Here is a 22228-nt window from a genome sequence, read left to right on the forward strand (position 1 = left end):
CTGTATTATGATGTGGCTACTCAACGCAGCCCTGTCAAAAAAAAGATGATGGGCAGCAAAAGAGCAGGCACAGCAACGGCAGGCAGCCGAGCGGCAAAGGGAACAATGCTGCACTTCACAGCTGTTTTTTCCCCTCTTTCTGACAGCTATCCTATAAACACTTTGCTCCGCAGGTGGCAAACAACACATTAACCTGCCACTCGAAGCGCACCTGTGGGTGACTCACAAGTACCACAGTGGGACAATTTTCAGTTAGGCTATCTGAATTTTCTTTGTACAGGCAACCACATCTCAGTATTAGCTGTGCTTTTTTTTTTTTTTTTTTTTTTTTAACAAAAATTTACATCATAAAAGTTTATTTCAGTAATATGTAGCTTGACTGTGTGTCCTCTCCCCCCACCCTGCTGTTTAATGGTTGGATCTTAGCTCTCTGGCTCTTTGCTCACTCTTTTGATTCTAAGATATCAAGACTGCATTTTCCTTCCTTCTTGTGGGGGGGTGGGCTTCTAGGGTGGCTGGCAGGGGGACAAGCAAAGCAGGAAGGCTAAATCTAGCTCTCGAAAGCACAACAAACTGAGCCTTCTCCAAACACACGAGCACCACTGCTCCTCGGGGCAGAGCAACCACTAAGCAAACAGTGCTGTCAGCGCAGTAAATTGAAAGATTCAAACAGGACAACATCACCAGAATACCCCAACCAGCTAGACAGAGTGGACAAACTCCGGTATTGGTTATGAGAGAGAAAAAGTCAACGATACAGGCAAAAAATATGTGGGGGCATTGACCCAAAACACACTTGCTCTACTTCAGCTTTAAAAGTACAGAAAGGAGTTTAACACGTCTTTCTCTCGCACAGCAAACGAGACGCTCTTTCCCTACCCTTCACTCTTTCTTTTGGAGTTTTGAAAGAAGAGGAACAGACCCGTCGCTGACTAAAATAAGGTTTTTACGCGGCGCCTCTTTTTCTCAGATTGAAAAGACTTCTTTCCTCACCATGGTGTGAGGCTTAACTCTCAGTTTTGTTCACATTTTCCTCAAAGAAGACTTACTGCTGGCCCAGAATGACTAAATATCTGAAAGGCATTCCAGTCCACTTTGGCTCAGACCTCTTACCCAGAGAGCAGCAGGCTGACTTTAATCGTCACAAATCGAGCACCGAGCCCCAAACCGAACAGTTATTTTTAAATTTGTTACAGACTAATTATCACCTTGAGAAATAGATAAATGAAACACAAGGGTCGGGGGTTGAGGGGTCGGGATGAGAGTAATCCTCATTGTAAGAGGAGTGTGAAGTTAAACAAATGCTGCAGGAGACAAGCTGTGTGTTCAATAATGCACACTACAGGATACAGGCTGCAGTCGTTCGCTGCTGCCACTAATCAGACACAGGTGGTGAGAAAGATGAGCCACAAGGCAAAGCCAGGTGTTCAGCATCTGTCTGTACATTCAAAATGCAGAGTTTTGTTTTTTGTTTTTTCTTCAATTTACTGATTTTCTTTGAGCTGAAAAGCATGCTGTATATTTCTTTTTAGGCTTGCTTTCGCTTTATGGTGCCTATGGCCTGCCGCACCTTTTTTGGGGCAGCTCAGATTACATAATAGCGTTTTAAAAATTGAAACGCCTGACATGCTTTTTTTGGCTAAACATAGGCAGGGCTCTGCTTCGGGCGCCAGCTTTGCCCTTTTTCCCTGCCCCAGCCTCAACCCCTCATCTAAAAACGGCCCCTTAGTCGGTGGGTCACATCTGGCTCGCCACATCCTTCAATATAGTCATTACAGTAAATGCACAATATACGTTCCGCGGAGGTGAAAACAGACCCACAGGTTTCTATTTTACACATAAAAAAAAGGAACTGCACTGAAATAAATGACAGCAAGTCTTAATGTAAAAAGCAGGAAAGGATGATGCCATTTACTCACGTTAGAGGCAGAATTTGTGCAAATGCAGCTGGGGTTTAGGTCGGAGTTAGTGATTTCTCTAATGATTCGGGCAGATCTTAGCCATCATGAAATACCATCAGGAAGTCAAATAATGGGTTCAAAAATCCTTCTGCAGCAAGAGAATGAGCCTGTCATAAAGAACTGTCTACTGCAGCAACACAAGGAGGCTTGCAACAGATGGTAAGGCCCCCACAGAGCCCTGATCTCAGCATCACAGAGTCAGTCTACATAAAGAGACTGAAGAAAATAAAGGAGCTTAAATCAACAAAACAAGATGCTTCAAACCACCTACTCTTGCCAACCACCTTGAAAAACTTTGCAGAAGTGCACCTTGCACTGAGGTTTTATAAGGGGAAGTATTTTTTTTTCCTGCAGTTTGTGTAACTGTACCCGAAATATAAGAAAAAATATCTTCGGCATTATGTTTTCAAAACATACCTATGTTACAGTACGACATGAATAAGCAGGGGGGAAAATAGACGAACGAATGGCTATGTACACGTTTTGTTGTGGCCATTGGGATTTTAGTGTCCCTGTATCCTGTCTGTGACTTTACCCTCTGTGTTCAATTTGTTACTTCCTGTTTTTACATTACAGGGTTTGTCTCTGGTGTCTTTTCTTTAGATTTATTTCCTGTCCGCTCTTTACCTTGATTATGTTCACCCGTGTTTAGTTTTCCCCTGTTACTTTGTGGTTTTTTTCCCTCATTGTAACCACTCTGCCTTTACAGAGATTACGTTTGCCGTTTCCTTTGGAAACGTGGATTTATCAACTTTGTTTTTTGGACTTTTTGCTGCCTGTAAGAAAATGGTGTTCAGTTACCTTTTGCCTGTTTTTGGAGCATTTGGGTCATTTTACCTATAACTATAAGATGTTTACATTTTTTGATATGCATCATGTATATACAACATGTATTGCACCTTTTTAGATTTTTTTTTTTTTTACACCTATGGACTGCTTAAAAATCAAATATAAGACTTATTAATTTGAACTTTTACACAACCCTTGAAAGATAGTACGAATGTAGCCATACATATTGGAAATATTTTTAAAAATAACTGAAAAGGGAATGGTTTGAATCCTTGCAGAGTTTATTCTTAAATATAGGAAACTTTAAATATAACACACAATGTTATTTTGCAGAATAATATCAGTGAATTTTGAGAAACCTATGGGGCATATGGCAGGGGAAACGACATCAGTAGAATATATAAAAGGTAAGGAGCAGGAAATTTCCCTCAGGAGTTACACTGGAGTCTTTTGTAATGCAATGAAACAAGAGTTATCTTAGACTAGGCAATAAAATGTGAATCCAAAAGTTCTGCTTGCAAATTCAAGCAAAGGGGTTTGCTTGCTTTTGAGGTTAATTTCACAGGCATAACCTACACTAAAAGATGCAAAGCAAGTCTATCAGTGAGTCTCAACCATGGTAACAGTTTACTGCGCATACACACAGACTAGACTAGCAGCAACGTGTCAAGCAGAGACGTGTAATGTCAATTGAATCTAGCAGCTGTAGTCAGGTAAGATACCCGGTCATGATGCAAAATAATTGTGTTAGAATTACCTATTAACTACATACCTATGGCTACCAGCCATGACTGAAATCCTTCAGATTCCACTGAACTGCATGTTTTAGATTCATTAACAACTTTTAAACTTGAAAAACAAAATGTTTAGATTTGTTTTAATGACAGTAAATACATTTATACAGTTTTTTGAATTTTAACTTCTGCTCAGTTTTTGTATTGCAAACATTTTCTATTTGATTGCATAGTAAAAGCGTGAAAAAAGCTCCATATAAATGAAACCTACAAATATAAATGCTACAAGTGCTCTTCAGATCAGCTCTAGTGATACTCTCTATCTGTTGAATGCATTTATAGGTACAGTAACACACAAACAATAAGAGATTCCAGATGTCACGTTTACACCTTTTTTTAAACTATTACTACTATGAGTCCTCTTTGTCACGCGTGTCTGCATTACAACTTAAATTTCCTCCAACTGCGAGAATCTGATTTACTGAGTCGGTTAAAGTGTTGTCTAATTATGTTGCTGCACTCATTTGGCATGGATCCATGGTCTTTGAAACCTATTTTCCTCATCTTCTTTAGTTAATAATTAAAATTGTTATTATGAGAGGTAAAAATGTGTGTAAAAAAGGGGAAGTACTTATACCTTAATCCTTGTAGGAACAACAGACACTTATACTAACCTAGGATTATCTAATTTAATGGCTTTAATATGACCTGGGTTGTTGCTCCTTTTATAACTGCTGTCTTATACAACAGTCAACTGTATATCAGCAGATTATAACCGCTTTTACCTTCCAAGGTTAAAGATGAAACTTACTAGATTTTATTTTCATGACAGTCTTTCATTTCTTCTGATAGGCATCAGTGAGATGCTCCATTACATCAGTTGTTTTCCCACTCTAAAAGTGGCTGTTACAAATATGTTTCATCTCCTAAAAAGCTAATTGCAGACTAGACAGGAAATGTCAGTCTAAAAATGCACTTAGAGGCTACAGGGAGGGCCATCATTTCAGCATCACGCTCTTCCTGTGTTATCGAGGCAGGAATTGACACCCTACCTGAAGGCTGCGGACCACACTAATATTCATCTTTTGGCTTTTAACTGGTCATTGACTAGAAATGTAGTTCAAAGTTCTATATAAAGGCCACACGCCCAGAAGACCATTTTATTTTTGTTTTACTCATTCAGTATCCCTCTATGCCAGTCTGACCCAGCGCCCCGGAGTACAAAGAACAGCATTGTAGGGGTTACGCAGCAGGGCAAAGCAGCTGCACTGGACAGTGGCTGACTTCACTGGCAATAGCCAACACCTCAACAAAGCCCACTGTGAAGCTCCGTCCACATGAGTGAATAAATAAACCACCTCATGCATCTTTCAACCAGAAGCATCTGCAAAAGGCCCTCAACAAAGAGCACTTTTAATCAAAACAATAAAAACGCAGGTTTGTCAGTATATGATGTTTTTGCTGTCCATTATTATCTCTTGTCATATTCTCTGAAAACTCTGGTTTAGAGCAGCTTTTTAGGTGGTTAGGTTATGTTGGCCGTTATGCCGTCATTTAAAATTTAATGTACTGCAGCAAATTAAAAATTGCTTCATCGCAGAGACCATCCAGCAGGGGAGCGGCTCAGACTCTCAGTGTTGTATGCGGCACATGTAGAGTATGCATCACAACTAAGCAGACGAGTTTCAGAGTTAGGCAAGACCTTCGCAGTGTCGCTCATCCTTATTTTTACTCTTACTGAAAAATTTTGACCATCTTAACATAAAACTAGCTCATATATTGCCTGTGGCTTCGGAAGATCTGCAGTTTGAGCCCCAGCTCATCCAGTCTAAAGATTGATGTATCCTAAGGCAAGATACTGAACTCAAATTGCCCCCGAGGCATCTATCGGAGTGTCAATGTGTGCGCGTGATAGTTAAATAGAAAGTATTTAAAGGCACAGAATAAAGCGCTGTATGAATGTGTGTGTGAAGGAGGAAAATGTGGCTTGTATCAACATCAGCTGCAAAGCCCAGTATTGCTTCCATGCCTATTGAGGTTACAGACTCACAGCATATTTAAGCTCCCATGCTTTTGTCAAATTTCATAAACGGAGGAAAAACAATTTGTTTGTTATCACTTATCCATTTCAGGGTCATGGTGAAGCTGGAGCCTTTCCCAGGTGCCATGGGGTGAGAGCACGGGTCACCAGCCTGTCGTACGACTATAACACATACTGACAGACAACCTTTCGTGTTCATGTTCACACCTACGGCCAATTTAGAATTACCAATTAACATAACCTGCATGGCTTTTGACTGTGGGAGGAAGACCGAGAGCCTCTGGCGAAACCCACGCCGGCACTGGGAGAATATGGACACCCAGGACGGCCCGAGCAGCTTGTGAATTCAAGCCCGGGACCTTCTTGCTGTGAGACATTAGTCCTAACCTCTTAATGTTACATGTGGCTAATAATTATGTTTGTTTGTGACTACATGCCGATAGCATCCGTTCATTGTTGGTTTGGGTGTTTTCTTGAGATTTGGAAAACCTGATTGCTGGTATATTTTGATTACGGCAAGGATAGCATTAACTGAGCATAAAAGAAATTCACGATCCCAATTAAAGCCTCCTGTGCCAGATGGTTTAACCACCTGTTTATTTTCTGACCTTGCTTCACTTCTAGAGTTTTCCTCCCTGACTGTATAAAATCGGGTCCCCGGAGGCAACAGGTCCTATGACTGCTGCTGTTGAGAGGTTTGGCATACGATAGATGGAGTAGCAAGAAACAGAGGATCAAATCACTTCTTCCTGTCCCAGATAGACACAGAAGAAGAAAGGCCAAGATGAGAAGCGGGGAGTGTGTGTGTGTGTGTGTGTGTGTGTGTGTGTGTGTGTGTGTGTTTGGCCTAGGCAGGTTGTGAAAAACAGCAGGTTTCTCCATTGCTCTGGGCGAGTCTCTAATGACTTCCAGACCTGCTCTCATACAGCCTCATGCGTCTAGACTGCAGCTACAGTTCTCTGTCCACACAGTTGCTCTCTCTCTCTCCCAGGTCAGCCCCTCCAAAAGCACACACACACGCATACACAGACACATACCACTCCCCAACCCACCCGGAGCCCTCTGTCCTCTTAGATAACTACAGGCATTTTAGTCTCAGAGGATGACCAAAAAGACACTGCTACTTTCATCCTCACCCCAGGGATTCGGCCTCAAAGCATCTCAACATCTAGTTGAGGACTTTGAAACAAGAGCTGTCTTTTTTTTTCTTTTTTTTCTTGTTTTTTTAGCACTTTCTGTTTGGTTTCGTGTCACGACTGTGTCCTCTGTGGGTCTGAGTGTTAGTGGAAAATCACATTTACCAGGGAAAAACAAACTTTGTAGATCTTCTAATTGGCCGTGACAGAGCTACTCAACGGCAGAACGACCTCCTCTCATTTGCTGATAGAACATCCCATTGTTTTCTCTCGTCTGGTGGTGGTTAGCCAAATAAATCGAAAAGTGCATCAATCTCGGTCTTTTAGTCAACAACTGCTGTTAGAGCGTGTTTGAAAGAACAAACGCTGCAGTATTATATTGGCATACCCCGGATACAGAGGAAGATACATTTTACAAATCTACCCATGCAGGTTCTGATCAATTTCCAAGCCAATTTCACACTTGGTGACCGTTGGTTACGTGCATAATTCACACATTGCCAAAAGAATGTATTCTGCACAGAGAAGCTGAAGATGTTCTTTAGACCAAGTGAGCTCGCATTTTTAATTTGAGATTGAATAAAATGTAAGGTCTGCATAACACTGCATTTTTAACTGATTTAGTGAAAATGCTCCCTGTCTTAACCTGCCTCAAACACACCCTTATTCTTATCAAATGTGATAAGCAGTAACCTGAGCACAGAATGATTCACTCTGGACTCTATTATACAACAAGAAAGAGAAGCAACATAACTAGTCTTTAATGTCTCTTCTCAGGACAACAGTTATCTGTCTCTGAATGATTAACTGCCAGATAGTTTATTCTGCTGAACAAGTGAGATGCAGCATGCTCAATAACCTGATGATTTATTTGGATACAGCATATTTGAGCCTTTAAACTCATTATTTTTTGAAAGACTTACAAACATCAGGCTCTTCGTCAGAGCCGTCCGGGCAGTCCTTCTCCCGATCGCAGCGCCAGCCCTTTGAGATGCACGTTACCCCATCTTTGCACACAAACTGCTTTGGGCTGCAGGTCCTTGGGGCTAAAAAGAGATAGAAAAAGAAAGTAAGACTAAAAGGATTTCTGGGAGAAAAATAAAAGCAGCTCTTTTTTTTTGTCAATGATCTTTATTCCTGAGGTCTCATTAGGAAGCGGTGTCTGTTGTGAGTCAATAGAAGCTCACACTGGCCCTAATTAGGTTTTGGAACGTTGTTACATGACGGAGGGCAATAGAGAATGGATACACACACAAGAAAAGCAAAATGAGCACTGAAGCAAGCCTGGAAGCAGCTTTGCATAAACTTGCTGCACCTAAATATCCAGGTCAGTATTTGCAAGCCGGTGGGAGAGAAGCAGCTCGTCTGGAGGATATCAAAGAACATCCTGTTCACTGAATTACCCTCCCTCTATTACCCCCCTTCAGTCCAAACTTCCAGGGCGAGGAAAAACTGCCCACTCTAGCCACAGCCAAATGGCAGCGCATATTCAAAGCCACATTAATTCAAGTCCTGTCTGTGCAGCACATGAACACTTTAACAACACATATACACACAGAGAAGCAACAAAGCTGAGTCATTCAGCTTTGGTTTTGGACGAGCAGGACTTACTGTTGAGCGGTGACCAAAAAACAGACGATGGAGTACAAAGTCTTTGGCTTTGAAAATACGTTAAAACAAATGGAAGAAATAATCTCGGTCTCCAAGATTTTACAAACTTAGTAGGAAAACGTAAACACTGACCTAAGCTTTTTAACCATATTTCATTCAACGTGTATTCAGCTGTCACTGAAGTGTAAATAAAGGCAGGGATTAATGAATACTCTGACATGGACTGCTCTTCACATTGTCCCGAGCACTCTTTGTTCACGTCCTCTTGTAAAGCTGTGTTTTATACAGAGCAGATGTTATTTATTATTGCCAGTGTTTGATAAGTTCCCATAAGGTAATCACTGCAAAATAAATTGCTAAATTGTTTCTTTTTAAATCATTCGTCATCAGAAAGAGTAATTCCTACATTACTTAACATGTGTACGTTTCAGTTGCTCTACCTAACTGTAAGGAAATCATACAGAAGTGATGCTTTTTTGTGGTTTTACAGACAGCAGCCTACGATCTGTGGATGTTTATCAGAGTCTATGGTATTTACTGTCTGTCAGCAGCTAGCTTAACATTTGCCATTATGACCACATGCAGCAACATCTTATAAGTACTCGCTTCACAAGGTTCAAAAATCCCAGCAGATATGTGAATGCAAGCTGTTAGCAAGCAACCGGCTAGCTTAGCTAAGATTACTTTGTTGATACCAGAAGGCTGAAGTCTCCTCTTCTGAACAAAGACTGTATACATAAACTAGACTTTTATATACAGTCTATGCTTGCAGCTGCACAACCCAAGCCACAGTGCTAAGCTAAGATATACCAGACCACGCTGAAGACGGAGAGACTAAGATGACTTTGAACCAAACAACATATTCCTCTAATTATATTACAGTTACTGGCATACTGGTAACTAATATAATTACTTGATTCCCCCCCAAAAAATTAATTCATTTTAATAGTACGTTTAACTAAAACGGTTTTTTTATTATGTTACAAACGAAATATAATTTTCTAGTTATATTTAAAGATATAATAAACTGCTTAACATGGTAATAAAAAAGGTATAATTACAGACATTTTTGTTAACTAACTAGTAATGCCCATGTTAGAGTATTGTTTGGCTTGTTTGTGCTGTTGGCACTTTATCACACTGAGAAAAGTACAAAAATAGAGACAGTAGATGTTGTTTATATGCTACAAATGGGTCATTTTAGCCCGTTGCTAGGTGGTTGCTAAGCATGTATCATTCAGCTTTTGAGGATATAAATGAGATGTTACTGTTGTGAAATTAAAATGATAGGATGCTTTCGCAAGGTGCTGTAGGTGTCTAAAGGGTAAAAACAGGTCATTTTAGCACATTGTTAGGTGTTTGCCAGGCAAAGTGATGGCATTAGAGTATCAACAATATGCATGCATAACTCAGCTTTTCTAGGTTTAAATTAGATCTTACATCAGATGATGATTTTATAAGATGTTACGGGTGCATAAACTCTAAAAACAGGCCATTTTCAAACTGTTGCTAGGTGGTTGCTAGGCAAATTGATGGCACTGTAAGATCTGATATAGATAACAACCTTCAAGGACCAAAGATAAACCTGCATGCCAGGTTTGGTTGCTCAGCTCCTGATGGTCTAGGAGGAGTTTGTGAACAAAGAAACAAACACACAGATGGCGATTTCATGCATTGTAGTAAGATGGGACCATAGGGTAAATAATATTCTATGGATTTACTAAAGATTTAGCTTAATACATGACCGAGAAGTGTTGTTTTTACCGTTTTGCAAAAGTCTTTCATGTCATTTAAATGGAACAAACCGACACTTTAAAATTTGTCTGTTTTTGTGGATATTCAGTGTTTAAATATCCATCACGAGGCTGGTGTTTTTCCATCATTTGAGTTCAAAGTTTGTTTTTTTAATAGACTCCTTCTTTATTTCTTCCTGTCATTATTTCGAATATAGTGGTCTGGGGGTGATTCTTCCAACATCTTTGACAGCATCGCCTCACCGAAGCGATCCACCCACCTCAGTCCCGCGGCACGACTGATGATTTACATTTTCAGTGTTATCTTAAAAAGTGTGTTGTATAGACGATTATGTAACGCCATTGTGCAGACGAGTCAGCCTCTTTGGGTCAGAATGCGAGGCCAGAAATGGGCATTTTTACCAGAGCTACAACTTAGTCAGATAGAGAGCATGACGAACAGGACGTGGGGGAGTGTAGGATAGCATAGGAGTGGCTTATGGGATGAAGAAGGATAAACAGGATGACTGCATCTACATGTAAAGCTACTCTTCAACTCCAGCAGTGAAAGGAATCTTCAAATGGGGCTCAACCTAAAAACCATGAATTCAACCTGACATATTGCTGCGCACATTCACACGCTCCCCACTTATCCTCCGCTCTGTACCGCTGTGATCACCGTGTGTGTGTGTGTGTGTGTGTGTGTGTGTGTGTGTGTGTGTGTGTGTGTGTGTGTGTGTGTGTGTGTGTGTGTGTGTGTGTGGATGAGTGTGTAAAGGGTCGCCTTTTTTTTTCTCTCTCTCAGAAGTCACAAGGTTTTGAATTATTCATGAAATGCAACCAAGCTTGTGTTAAAGGGTTTCCTCTTTGCTTCTCTTCCCTCTTCTTTGGTGTGTGCGATCATGTTTTTTTGTTTGTTTGTTTAGGGATATCAGCACCAGCCAGAGCAGGCAGCAGTTGTGGTGTATCTGTCTATTGTCTATTGTTTATGTAGATGCTGACACGCTCTGCTGTGAACTCCGCTTTCAAAATGGCTGTGGGGGGAGTTAACAAGCACCTCAGGCTCAGCTGCAAGCGGCTGCTGACAGAATCATATCAGGGAAAATAAGAAGTAGGTCAAGAGGTTAGCTAAGGAAAAGTGAAGCTCAGTCTGGGATGGGCAAAGGGAAACCATTAAAGTAAGTCCTGGGCTACCCAATCTAAATAGCAGGCAATGGCAAGTAATGACAAAATACTTAATTTTGGCGAGATCAAGAAAAAGAATCAATCGTATTTTGAATATGCAGGTTTACTTGCATGTGAACTGAGGTAAAACTGTTCAGTCATAGAAGATAGACAGCTGACAGTGACAACCACTTTACTGTTAGCTGTGAAAGCAGTCTGCTGCTGGCACGATCTGAATTAATATGGTTAAAAGTCGGGGTTTAAAGGGATCCAAGGACAGCTTTAACTGAAAAGCAAATAAATGAGGTCAACAGATGGATAGGCCGAATGATGATATAAGAGAACAAATTAGATGTACGGCATCAATGCGAGAGGAAATGGAGAGTGGGCAGTGAGCTACAACTCCTTGGGGGAAGTGATCTCAGCTTTCAGGACAGGCCTGAAGATCAGAGAGCACACTGAGCTGGGCAGGGATATTGAGATGGGATGGAGGAATGTAACACTTGCTATCAATGAGCTGCCTGTGTGCTTACTAAAGCGGAGGCTGCGGGAAAATGTTTTGAATTGTCGCCATTTGGGACGGTTTACAACCCACTGCCCTCTGCACCCCGCCGCTGCCCGCGAGCCCTCTAAGATGAGCTCTGTCTGCTTGGGAGGAAGAGACCTATACTAAGGCAAACACAAGCCTTGCCCCCAGTCACTGCAGCATTTCCTCAGACACCCACAGCAGAGCTATAAATAAGTTGGAAGTCTGCCCTCTGAGATCAACCAGGACAAAGCTCCAGCAGACACTGAGACTATGGCCTCATCACACACTGCTCAGCAGCGGTTGAGATGAAGGCAGACTTAAAGTACTGTCAACAGTGGGGCTGAAAGGACTCTGAACAGCAGGAAGTTTCAAAGTTAGTTGTTTAAAGGGTCCTTAAGAATACAGGAACTGTTTAAGGGCTCTAACTGTTGCATTTGGCGCCTACTTTTGTTCTGTCTACACTGTAGAAACTAGAGACCATTGTGGTTCTTTTTTAACTATTTAGATACTTCATCAGCCTATGAAGAACCCCAAGTGACGTAGTTATGCTGGGACTAGTGTATAAATGTACCTCATTTTTGAAAACCAGTGTAAACACTGGTATAGACATTATGGACTAATATTTGTACAATCACTGGCCACTTCATTAGTTATGGTAAATGGCCTGTATTTATATAGCGCTTTACTAGTCCCTAAGGACCCCAAAGCGCTTTACATATCCAGTCATCCACCATTCACACACTGGTGATGGCAAGCTACATTGTAGCCACAGCCACCCTGGGGCGCACTGACAGAGGCGAGGCTGCCGGACACTGGCGCCACCGGGCCCTCTGACCACCACCAGTAGGCAATGGGTGAAGTGTCTTGCCCAAGGACACAACGACCGAGACTGCCCGAGCCGGGGCTCGAACCGGCAACCTTCCGATTACAAGGCGAACTCCCAACTCTTGAGCCACGATCGCCCCTTGCTAGCATTGGTTTAGACCCATTTTGCTTTTAAAACTGCCTTAATTCATCATGGCCTAGATTCAACAAGGTCCTGAAAACATTTCTTAGAGATGTTGGTCCATATTGACATGATAGCATCACGCTGCTCCTGCACTTTGGTGGCTACACATCCATTAAGCTAATGTCCCATTCCATCACATCCCAAAGGTGCTCTATGGTCACGAAGGCATGGACAACACTCATGTCGGCTCTGTTGTTTAAACAATGATCAGTTGGGGCGGAGAGTGTGCCAATATGATGTCCCCCACACTATTACACCATCACCAAAGTGCACTATTGCTACCAATTCACGATGAATCAGTGCTTTCATGTTGTTTTTGACCAATTCTGACTTTATTGTCCAAATGAAATCAGGATTTGTCAGATCAGGCAACATTTTTCCTCTTTTGCTGTCTTTTGCTGCTTTAGCCTCTCTGCTTCAAAATTTAATGTCTCGTGTTTTCAGACATGCTCTTCTACATACTGTGGTTGTGCATGAAAATCCCAATAGATCAGCAGTTTCTAAAACTGTGAGATCAGTCACATCTGCCACCAACAAAGGTGACTTAAGTCCCTTGGGTTTCCTCATGCTGATGCTCAATTCGAATATCAGAGATGGTCGCCTTGACTAAATCTACTTGCCTCAATGTATAGATCTTCTGCCACATTATTGGTTGAGTACTGATTTAAGTTAACAAGTAATTGAGGAAGCAAAGAAAAGGCTGGTGAATGTATAGTACTTTTCTAATCTTACTGACAAATTCACAGAAAATAAAGGTCCACAAGATACGACATACATCCTGACCATTGGGAAGCTATTGCATCATTTCAGCATTCCAATTAGTAGATCTTAGATAGCTTCAAATTAAACGGGGGAAGAAAGAGATGTGAAGGTATTTAGTTCCTGGGGCACCTCCTCAGTAGTTATTAACCACCAGCTAGTCCTCAGGTTCAGTCCTGAAACTGCTAATCACATCACAGGAGTACTTTCCTTAAAATGGATAGTGACAATGTATCAAAGAGTGGAGTTAGAAATCAAAAAATGAGAATTTCAGTGTAGTAAACCCACCACTGTGATAAGACCAACAGTAGATAGAATACAGATTAGTATTATTATTAGTATTAATACAGGTTATAGAACCTTCTGAGGCCAAACTCTGAGCTTACTAAGAATCAGCTTTCTTGGCCAGCCTTACATGCTGATGTTAAGTAGGTAAAATATTTACTATGCACACCATCTTAGCTTAGTGCAGACCTTCCCAAAGTGTGGGGCCCGCCCCCTAGGGGGGGGCAGAGCCATTGCAGGGGGTGGGCGCGGTATGAAAAGGGGAAAAAAAAAAAAACAAGTGCTTGGACACTGCTAGCACAGGCCGCCCACACAAACGCAAAGCAGGAGATGACAGCATCACTGAATATGTTTCCAAACCAACTTCATTCTAAGCCAAAGACTAGAAAATATGGTGAAGCATATCTTCCCTTTGGTTTCACCTGCACAAGTGCCAAGGTAGGTCTCCCCTGCAGAATTGGTTTTCCCTCTGGAGCAGCGCTGGGCTCTTCAAATCACGGACAAACAGTATCCCACATTCTTGATTTTTAGTTCACAAACACTTCTTGTAATGACTAACTACTCCTGACATTTTGGAGATGTTAGCTCTTTATACAGTAAAGTTACAGCAGGATACAAATAACATCAGGCTCATCCTGCCACGATTTGTTCCCCCGGTTCAAATCACGGACAAACAGTATCCCACAGCTGTTTATGTTTTTAAACCCATTTTGCACAGAGAGGCATTTTTTGAAAAATGTATTGATAGCAATGTTGAATATTATTACACAGGAAAAAAGCAACTACATGTAAAATAATCACACCGCAACGCCTCTGCCTTTCTAAATAGAGGGACAGTAACTGCGTGTGTGTATGTAAGCGTGTAAAACCTGCAGATAGTCAGATTAACAGTATTTTGTCTCCATCTCCCTTTCTGCAGTTCATCTCATGTAAACAATAACGTGGCGCACAGCGTGACGTGAAAAAAGGCACATACCTTTGACAAACTCTGTATTCCTCGTCCACACGTAAAAGCAAAAAAAGGAGTTTTAAAAAATCTCAGTTTTCGGTGATTCGAAACGCCGTTTACGTGTGGACGAAACGGCTGTGTTTTCAAAAATACCCGTGTAGGTGCGGACGTAGCGTTAGAGTTAGTAGTTTATTTTATTACTACCTGTAATTTATTGCAGTTTACTTGTATTTGCTTAATTGTTTACTAAATGTTTGAGGTGTGAAATAAACCGCAATTGAGCAAAATATGGGTGTGTGTGGTTGGAGGATGTGTTTTTTTGTGTTTCCCCCCCGGGGGGACATTTTTCTTGTAAAACAAAGGGGGGCCTAGCAAAATAAGTTTGGGAACCACTGGCTTAGTGTGTTAGCACAGCTGAAGCTGATGAGGCTGATGGGATGGTGATACTGTGTTTGAGGGGAAAAAATGACACTGAGCACATTTCTTTATACCAGATTTCTTTGGACTGAGCTGTTGATACATGTTATCCTGCTTGCACAAGTTGGGGAAAAAATGGTAAATCAGAAATTCACCTTTTTTTTTTAAAAAATAGCAAACCTCTAAAGCTATAAATATATTGCAATGCATGTGGCCATACCACCAGGAGAGCCATAAAATAACTAACAGCAAACTGTTTTAAAGTATACAATAAAACAATTGTTATTTGAGTGTTAGACCTGCTACCCAAGCTTCATCTCACAAGACTAGAATCTGACTGTCTTTATGAAATAAGAGTTGGGTTTTTCCCCTGACTTTTCCGAACCTAAGTCACTCATGCCATCCACATACACTGAGACTAAGCAGGAAAAGTATCATATAAAATCTTTATACAAAAGAAAACTAATTCAACTGAAACTAAGAAAGCTGCCAGGGGGCATAAAAGTACCAGGAGGGCGTGCTGGCTGAAGTAAACACACAGTGAAGTCATTTTAAACACTTACAGAGAGTTTTGAAATGTCTAATGGGAAACAAACGCCACGTTTAGTCTACAGAAGACAGCATGTACTCGCACAAATGAAACACTTCAATAGTTTCTCCAAGGTTAAGATGCTGTCACTATTTTAAACATTTTTGCTTCTCAAAATATGTGTCATCATTATGTTTTCTAATATTTAACCAAGGAAGTTTAACATCTTGAGTTGTGTGCTGCAAGTCCTGACCCTGACACAGACTCTGGAAAACTTTGAGTTGGATTTGATCTTTACTGAGTCACCCACTGAGGAAAGAACCCAACCCAGCCGGTTTGATATCGACTTGGAGCTAAATGTCTTGACAGAATTCAACAAAAAATAAATAGAAAATTTCACAGTGGATTCATGGCAGCACGCTTCTCACTCTCAAGAAATGGCATCTGACAAACTTGTATAGATATAGAAAACACTGAGGTTGAGAGAAAAAGAAATGGGATATGGGTTTATTTACTTGGCCAATGGGCTGAACTGAGGGGGTTCTGCTAAGTGCCAAAATTGAGGGATGAGCATATCAGCCTCTTTGGCTGCAGTCTGCCAACTCTTCATCCACCTCCACAGCTGAGCCATAAACACTTCAGAATTTTGTAATGGAAGAGGAGGAGAAGAAAGAGGGAGGGAAAAAGTTCCTGTGTTACAAAACAAGAGATAAAGGCTCCAGCTGTGCCTCTTAAACAAAATGGGTTGTAGATGGGTCTTCCAGCGCATTCCACCATTAACCAAAAACATAACACCAAGACAACAAAGGCATGATGAAAAAAGAAGAAGGTCACCAGACTTAAATCCTATAGAAAACCTGTGGATAGAGGTTAAGCTTCAACTGATGAAGCAGCAGCCAAGAAACCTAAAGAGTTTCTGTAAAGAGGAGTGGGCAAAACTACAGACTAACTAAATTAACCTCTGTGCTTGCCAACAAGGATTTCTCCACTGAGTACAAAGTCATGTTTTGCAAGGGCCTCAAATGCTCATTTCACTCAATGACATGCATAGAACTTTTTCATAATGTGTTTTGCTGGATTTTTAATTGACATTCTCTCTTTCCAGTAAAATTAAACTACCATAAAAATCACAGTGTTCATTTCTTTGTAAGTGAGCAAACTTACAAATTCAGCAGGGGATCAAATAATTATCTCCCCCACTGTACTTGTCACCTACATTAAGGTAATGAGGCCTTTAAAAAAAATCTACAATCCAAGTCAAAGTTTGGCTTGTGCGTGCAGACTTACTCAACCGCCTTCTGGATGGATGTAAATTTTGTGCCACGTGTACGTTCGTATGCATGAAAGTGTGTGTCATGCATGCATTAGGCTCAGGAGAGCCATCATGAGGAATATGTTCAAGTCTGGTGCTAGCTGCAAAGGCAAATGAGGCTTCATTTACAGGGCAACACACTCCTGAATGTGACTGTCTGATTTTTACAGGTCAAATCTGAGAAGAAAAAAAAACCTCCACAAATTTCAGCAAGCCTTTGTGGTATTGTGAACAAGAACCTATTAGTTGAAGCAGAGTAATCAAATGAAAAGCTATTTGGATGTCTGGCTGAGATTTCACCATGTCTCAGCCCCGGTGTGGTAATCAACCATGACTGCTATTTGTGCTACTACGCTCACTGTTAGAACTCAGGGGGGGAGGAGGTCATGAACTCCTTCGCTTCATCATAAGGGTTAATCTTTTTTTTCTAAAGAAGAAGAAAAAGGGACGAAGCAGAAAACCACAAGGTGTGATGCATCATTATCAACTTAGTCAGTTTAGACAAACCCCTTTGCTGCACTAGCACCGAAGCACACGCCGTATGCAGCGGCAGAGGGGGGGAAATGACAATTAAGCCTGCTTAGCATGCTGCCGAGGGGAACATATTAAAGAAGATTATATGAAATTCTTTAGTGCCTTTTCGTAAGACCAGTACAAATTTCAAGTCTCAGTGTGACGTATGAGCTCTATGCAACAAGACCTGATTCTCCAGAATGTTTTTTCACCTCCATGTGCTAAAGCAACCTTGGCTGAGACTCCCAACGAGACACTGACGATCAAAAAGCAAAGTCGGAAGAAATCCTCTTGCATAAAAAGTAACAGATTTAAATCTAAAGGTTGCTGAAATTTCCTTTTTGGGGAAATTTGTGAATTCAAACAAGTCTGCATGAAAATGTAAGAAATTGATATCGCTGTAAATACATGTCTGTGGTATTTAAGCAGACAGCAGCTGTTAACCTAACTATGCCTAAAAATGGACACAGAAGGAAAACCACTAGCCTGACTCTGTCATGTGGCAACACAGTCGCTCAAAAATCTCTGTTAATAAGAACATTTTCTGAGTGCTGTAAGGTGGGTTTCTTGGCCTTTGGCACATTGAGAAAAGACTGTGAGCGAGTGATATAATCCTAATCTTAATCTGAAAGCCAAATCACTCCTTCAGCCAGTTCATATATTTAAAAATGCAATTGCACACACTCCAAATACCTCATATAAATAAGGAAATGTCTTCAGGGATATTTACCAAATATATTCCAACTAGTTTAGTGTGTGTAGGCTAATAACAGCAGACCAAACAGCCACCCATTCTTTTCCCAGAAGCACACAATGCACATAATCAGAGAGACCACATTGCCTACACACATACATTTGAATGTGGGAAATCTTATGCAAGAACCCAGTTGCTTAAAAACTGCGTGCAGCATTTGCAGTGTGGCTCATAAAGTTAGCTCCACAGGTTTTTGGATAGTGATACATTTGTATTTTTGCCTTTGCACACCACAACAATGGGTCCTAAATCCAACAATCAAGGCGTGATTGAAGTGCAGATTTTCAGCTTTAATTCAAGGGGTTTAGTAATTAGCTGTTAGGGAATTACAGCTATTTTTTTAAGACACAGTCACTAAGGCCTGTTCTCTCGTGCTTTTCTTGCTTTGCATTGGGAAACAACATGTGATCAGTCTTTTAGAGTTTGCCTAAATCTAAGCAGAGACTTAAGCCCTGTTCACTTAACAGTTCATCCTCCTACTTCTATCAGCACTCACGTCATTAATGAACACTAGTGACCCGCTTCCATCGGCAGCCATGCATGCCCATGCTCTAACATTGCCTCCTTCATCAAGGTCCTCATCAGACCCTGCTAAAACTCTTTAGTCGATACATATAGGTCAAGTTTGTTTCTTGCTGTGCTTTTACAAATTTTATCAGTTTTTTTTTTTTAATTCTTACTAACAGAGTGTCTCTGCAAGTTTTCTGCTTTTTTGACTTGTTTTTTTTTTTAATCCCACTGAGGAGCGCCTGTTTAGCATGTATTTCTTTAGATACCACAGAGCGCTTCTATTTTTTATCTTCCTTTTCTGATTGCCTCCCCGTGTCTGATGTTAGGGCGTGCTTTAGATCATGAACCTTTTCTCTCATTCTTCATATTTTTTTCTTCCCATCCTTTCTTCCAAGTTCATTCTGGTTTCATCTGTGCAAAGATTAAAACCTTCATTCACGAAGGAATGTCTTGAATGCAGACTTTGACAATGCACAGTTTAGAGTGTTAATTTAGTTAGATTTGAAGTTGGTTTTTTTTTTTTTTTTTAAACCATGGAGTTAATTCTTCATGCACTTGTCTTCTGTGGTCTTTCAGGCCTTTTGGTGCTGCTGAGCTGGCCACTGTTGATTCGTTTTTGCTGTCTCTATGATAGTTTCACTTTGGTTCTCTTACTGGACATCATATTGAAAGTTCCAGTAAGAAGCTATGAAATGCAATTTCAACACTTGGGATCAACTCCAGATCTGCTCGTCAGTTTTGCGGCCTCACTTCAAGAATAGCTTAAACTCTGCACTTCAATCACATATTGTTCTCTTTAAAATACACAGTGATAGTGTACCGAGACAAGAGCATGAAAAAAAAATATGTCACTGCCCAAAAACATATGGACCTAACTGTAAATGTGTAAAATGTTTGCCAGGAATTGCTACATAAATAATCTCCCAGTTGACTGCTATATTTCCTCAGGCTTGTTTCGCCACTACAGACCAGGTGAGGAGATTTTTTTAAAAATATTTTTTTACCTCAGAGTCAAGGCTACTGTCTGCTCTTTTTTTTGCAATAGGCCTATGTTGAGGTTATTGTTATTTACATTTTGCATTAGAAGTTTGTAAATGAATCTAAATCACAGTGCTATGAATTATAACCTCGGTGCTGGTGCGTCTGGGCCTGTGGCTCAGCGCTCATTGTTTGAACCCGAGTTAGGAAGAGTTTGCTGGCATGAAGCCGGAGGACTCTTATTACATTGTGGAGCCTAGATACAAACTGTGATGTATCAGCAAAGGCTGGAGAAAAGGATGAGGTCTGTTTGTGTAGACCTCTGGATGCGTGTCCACTCTATCCTGGAATAAATGGATGTCAGTGAAAAAAAAATGTTTCTAGGAAAGGCCTTAATGGATGTTAATAAATATATTTGTTAGAGGCCTAGTGCTAAAAAAAAAAAAAAAAAAAAAAGACTACATATTGGTTATATCTGCTGGTGCAACCAAGACTGGGAACATTTCGAACAAATAAAAAAGACATTTCCCCTGGGGCTGGAGCTGAAATTCAACAATGTTTACAACAGGAAAATAAAGCAATTTATCTAGCAAACTGATAAAAGAAATAAATTCACAAATTCTGCCTTATGCTGGGACAATCTATCACATTGCCTCCCTCGTGCTTTACGAAATCTGAAACTTGGTAAAGAGAAAAGAAAATGAGAGAAGGTCACAGCTTGAGTCATTAATATAACAGACATCCTTTCAGACTGACGCCCGAGGAGTGAGTTTACCTCGTGTTTGCTATCGGTGATAAAAGGGTCCCAGCAAATCCTACAGCCTGACCATGGCACTGCCTCGCATCAGCATGACGTGGTTGTTGTTGACGTTGATGAATAATGCACATTACACACCTATAAAGCACGACAGCTTCTTTGCAAATCTGGCAAAACCCTTCAAACTGGACTCATTACACAATATTTAAGCACCTTTGTGTCACCATTTTTGGGTTTTTTTGTTGTTTTATCATGACAATTGGGTTGTTACGAAAGGTTAGTCATCCACTTCTTATGAAAACTGTTTCTCTCTCACACACACACACACTTAGACGAATATTTTATTTTGTTGAATTTTCAAGGCAGCCTGATTACTTACGTAGCCCACTCCTACATGTGCTCGCATCTAGCAGCAGATAACACGGCTTTCCACTAAGTGCTGCAATAATAAAGGAGTTACATACTTCGATGCAATAATAGTATTTCAAACAAGTACCAGGGGGAATCAGTGCCACAACATTAAGAGCGCTGCAGGTTTAGAGTTTTATTAAAAGAGAAACATATTAAGGCTATAATACGGCCAAAAGCTGCGTTTGATTTAAAGTGCACTTTCTAATACTATTAAAAAAAATGCTGTTTAACCTGAGAGGATGAGAAAAATGAAGAAGAAGACAGCAAGGCAGTAAGTCAGTGAGAGGCGGCTGGGCTGTGTGGGCACTGCAATGTGTGTCTGTGTGCGTGCGAACTTGACGGTGGGGAGAGAAGAGAGCAAGGAAGTGCAGTTCAAATCAGCGTATCAATACTGCAGGAAATGAAAACTAAAACTCTTTCAAGTCTGGTATGGAAAAATCAATAATTTGACAAAGTAGCTGCGGCAGTAGATGTGAAGTTAATTGTCTTTGCCCTGGTACATATCGGGGGAAGGTGTACTGATGAGTTTTACACATGAGACTACAAGTATAACACAAGAGTGAAATGACTGTCTTTGTCATAGCTATACTTTTATCTACAGGCCATCTTTGGATTTAAAGCTACTACTCAAAACAGATCCAACATCAGAGTGGTCTTCTTTGCCCCAGAAAAAAAGTCCTCCTCACTTTGACTCAGATTGAAAAATTGAAAATCAGATTTTCTTTGTTTTTGATGTTGCAGACTGAGACTTTACTGATTTGGGTCGCTCTCACTGTGCTGTTTCCTAAAGCTCTACAAATCAACCTACCTGCTTGGCAAAAAACTGCAGATTACAGAAAACAAACCTCAGAAAACTGCCAACTAACTACTGGACGCGGTCGAGAATTTATCTGCAGAAACAGACAAATGGTTCCCTTAGGAGTTGGTGAATAGCCAAACAGGCTTGCACACGGGTGTAAATCTTAAGACCAGATAGCAAAAAAAACATAAAAGCAGAATAAACATCTGTGTTTCATCACTTTGCTCCTAAAAAAACAAAACAAGTGCAGTAAATAAGCAGATATGTGAATTTATAAAAAAATAACAGGCTGCATAGCCTGAGCCTAGCCTTCACATCAAATACGATTAGGAATATTTGCAGGTGGTTGCAAACACCGGAGCCAAATTTCAACTGGACACTGACTCACAATCCTGAACACTATGTTAGGTCAACTATGGAGCTCTCTGCAGCTCATCGCTACTGCCCCAAAATCCTGTTCTCTCCTGAAACACGTTGAAGCGCGCTCATCTGCTCATCCTTCTCTTCTTCTAACTGTCATTAGAAGGTTTTGTAGTATTACTTTGTAC

General features: G+C 40.7%; 1 protein-coding gene across 4 annotated transcripts in view; it reads right to left on the reverse strand.

Moving 5' to 3' along the window:
- The window catches only part of LOC102313955 (low-density lipoprotein receptor-related protein 1), a 96247-nt gene that overhangs the window by 69318 nt on the left and 4701 nt on the right, over positions 1–22228 (reverse strand). For all 4 annotated transcript variants that reach the window (XM_042222092.1, XM_042222091.1, XM_042222090.1 and 1 more), the window contains exon 2: positions 7585–7707. In XM_042222092.1, the coding sequence (XP_042078026.1) occupies positions 7585–7707 (123 nt within the window). The remainder of the gene's footprint in view (positions 1–7584; positions 7708–22228) is intronic.

The sequence above is a fragment of the Haplochromis burtoni genome, unplaced genomic scaffold (assembly GCF_018398535.1).
Source record: "Haplochromis burtoni strain Fernald_Lab_line unplaced genomic scaffold, NCSU_Asbu1 Contig_79, whole genome shotgun sequence".
Classification (NCBI taxonomy): domain Eukaryota; kingdom Metazoa; phylum Chordata; class Actinopteri; order Cichliformes; family Cichlidae; genus Haplochromis; species Haplochromis burtoni.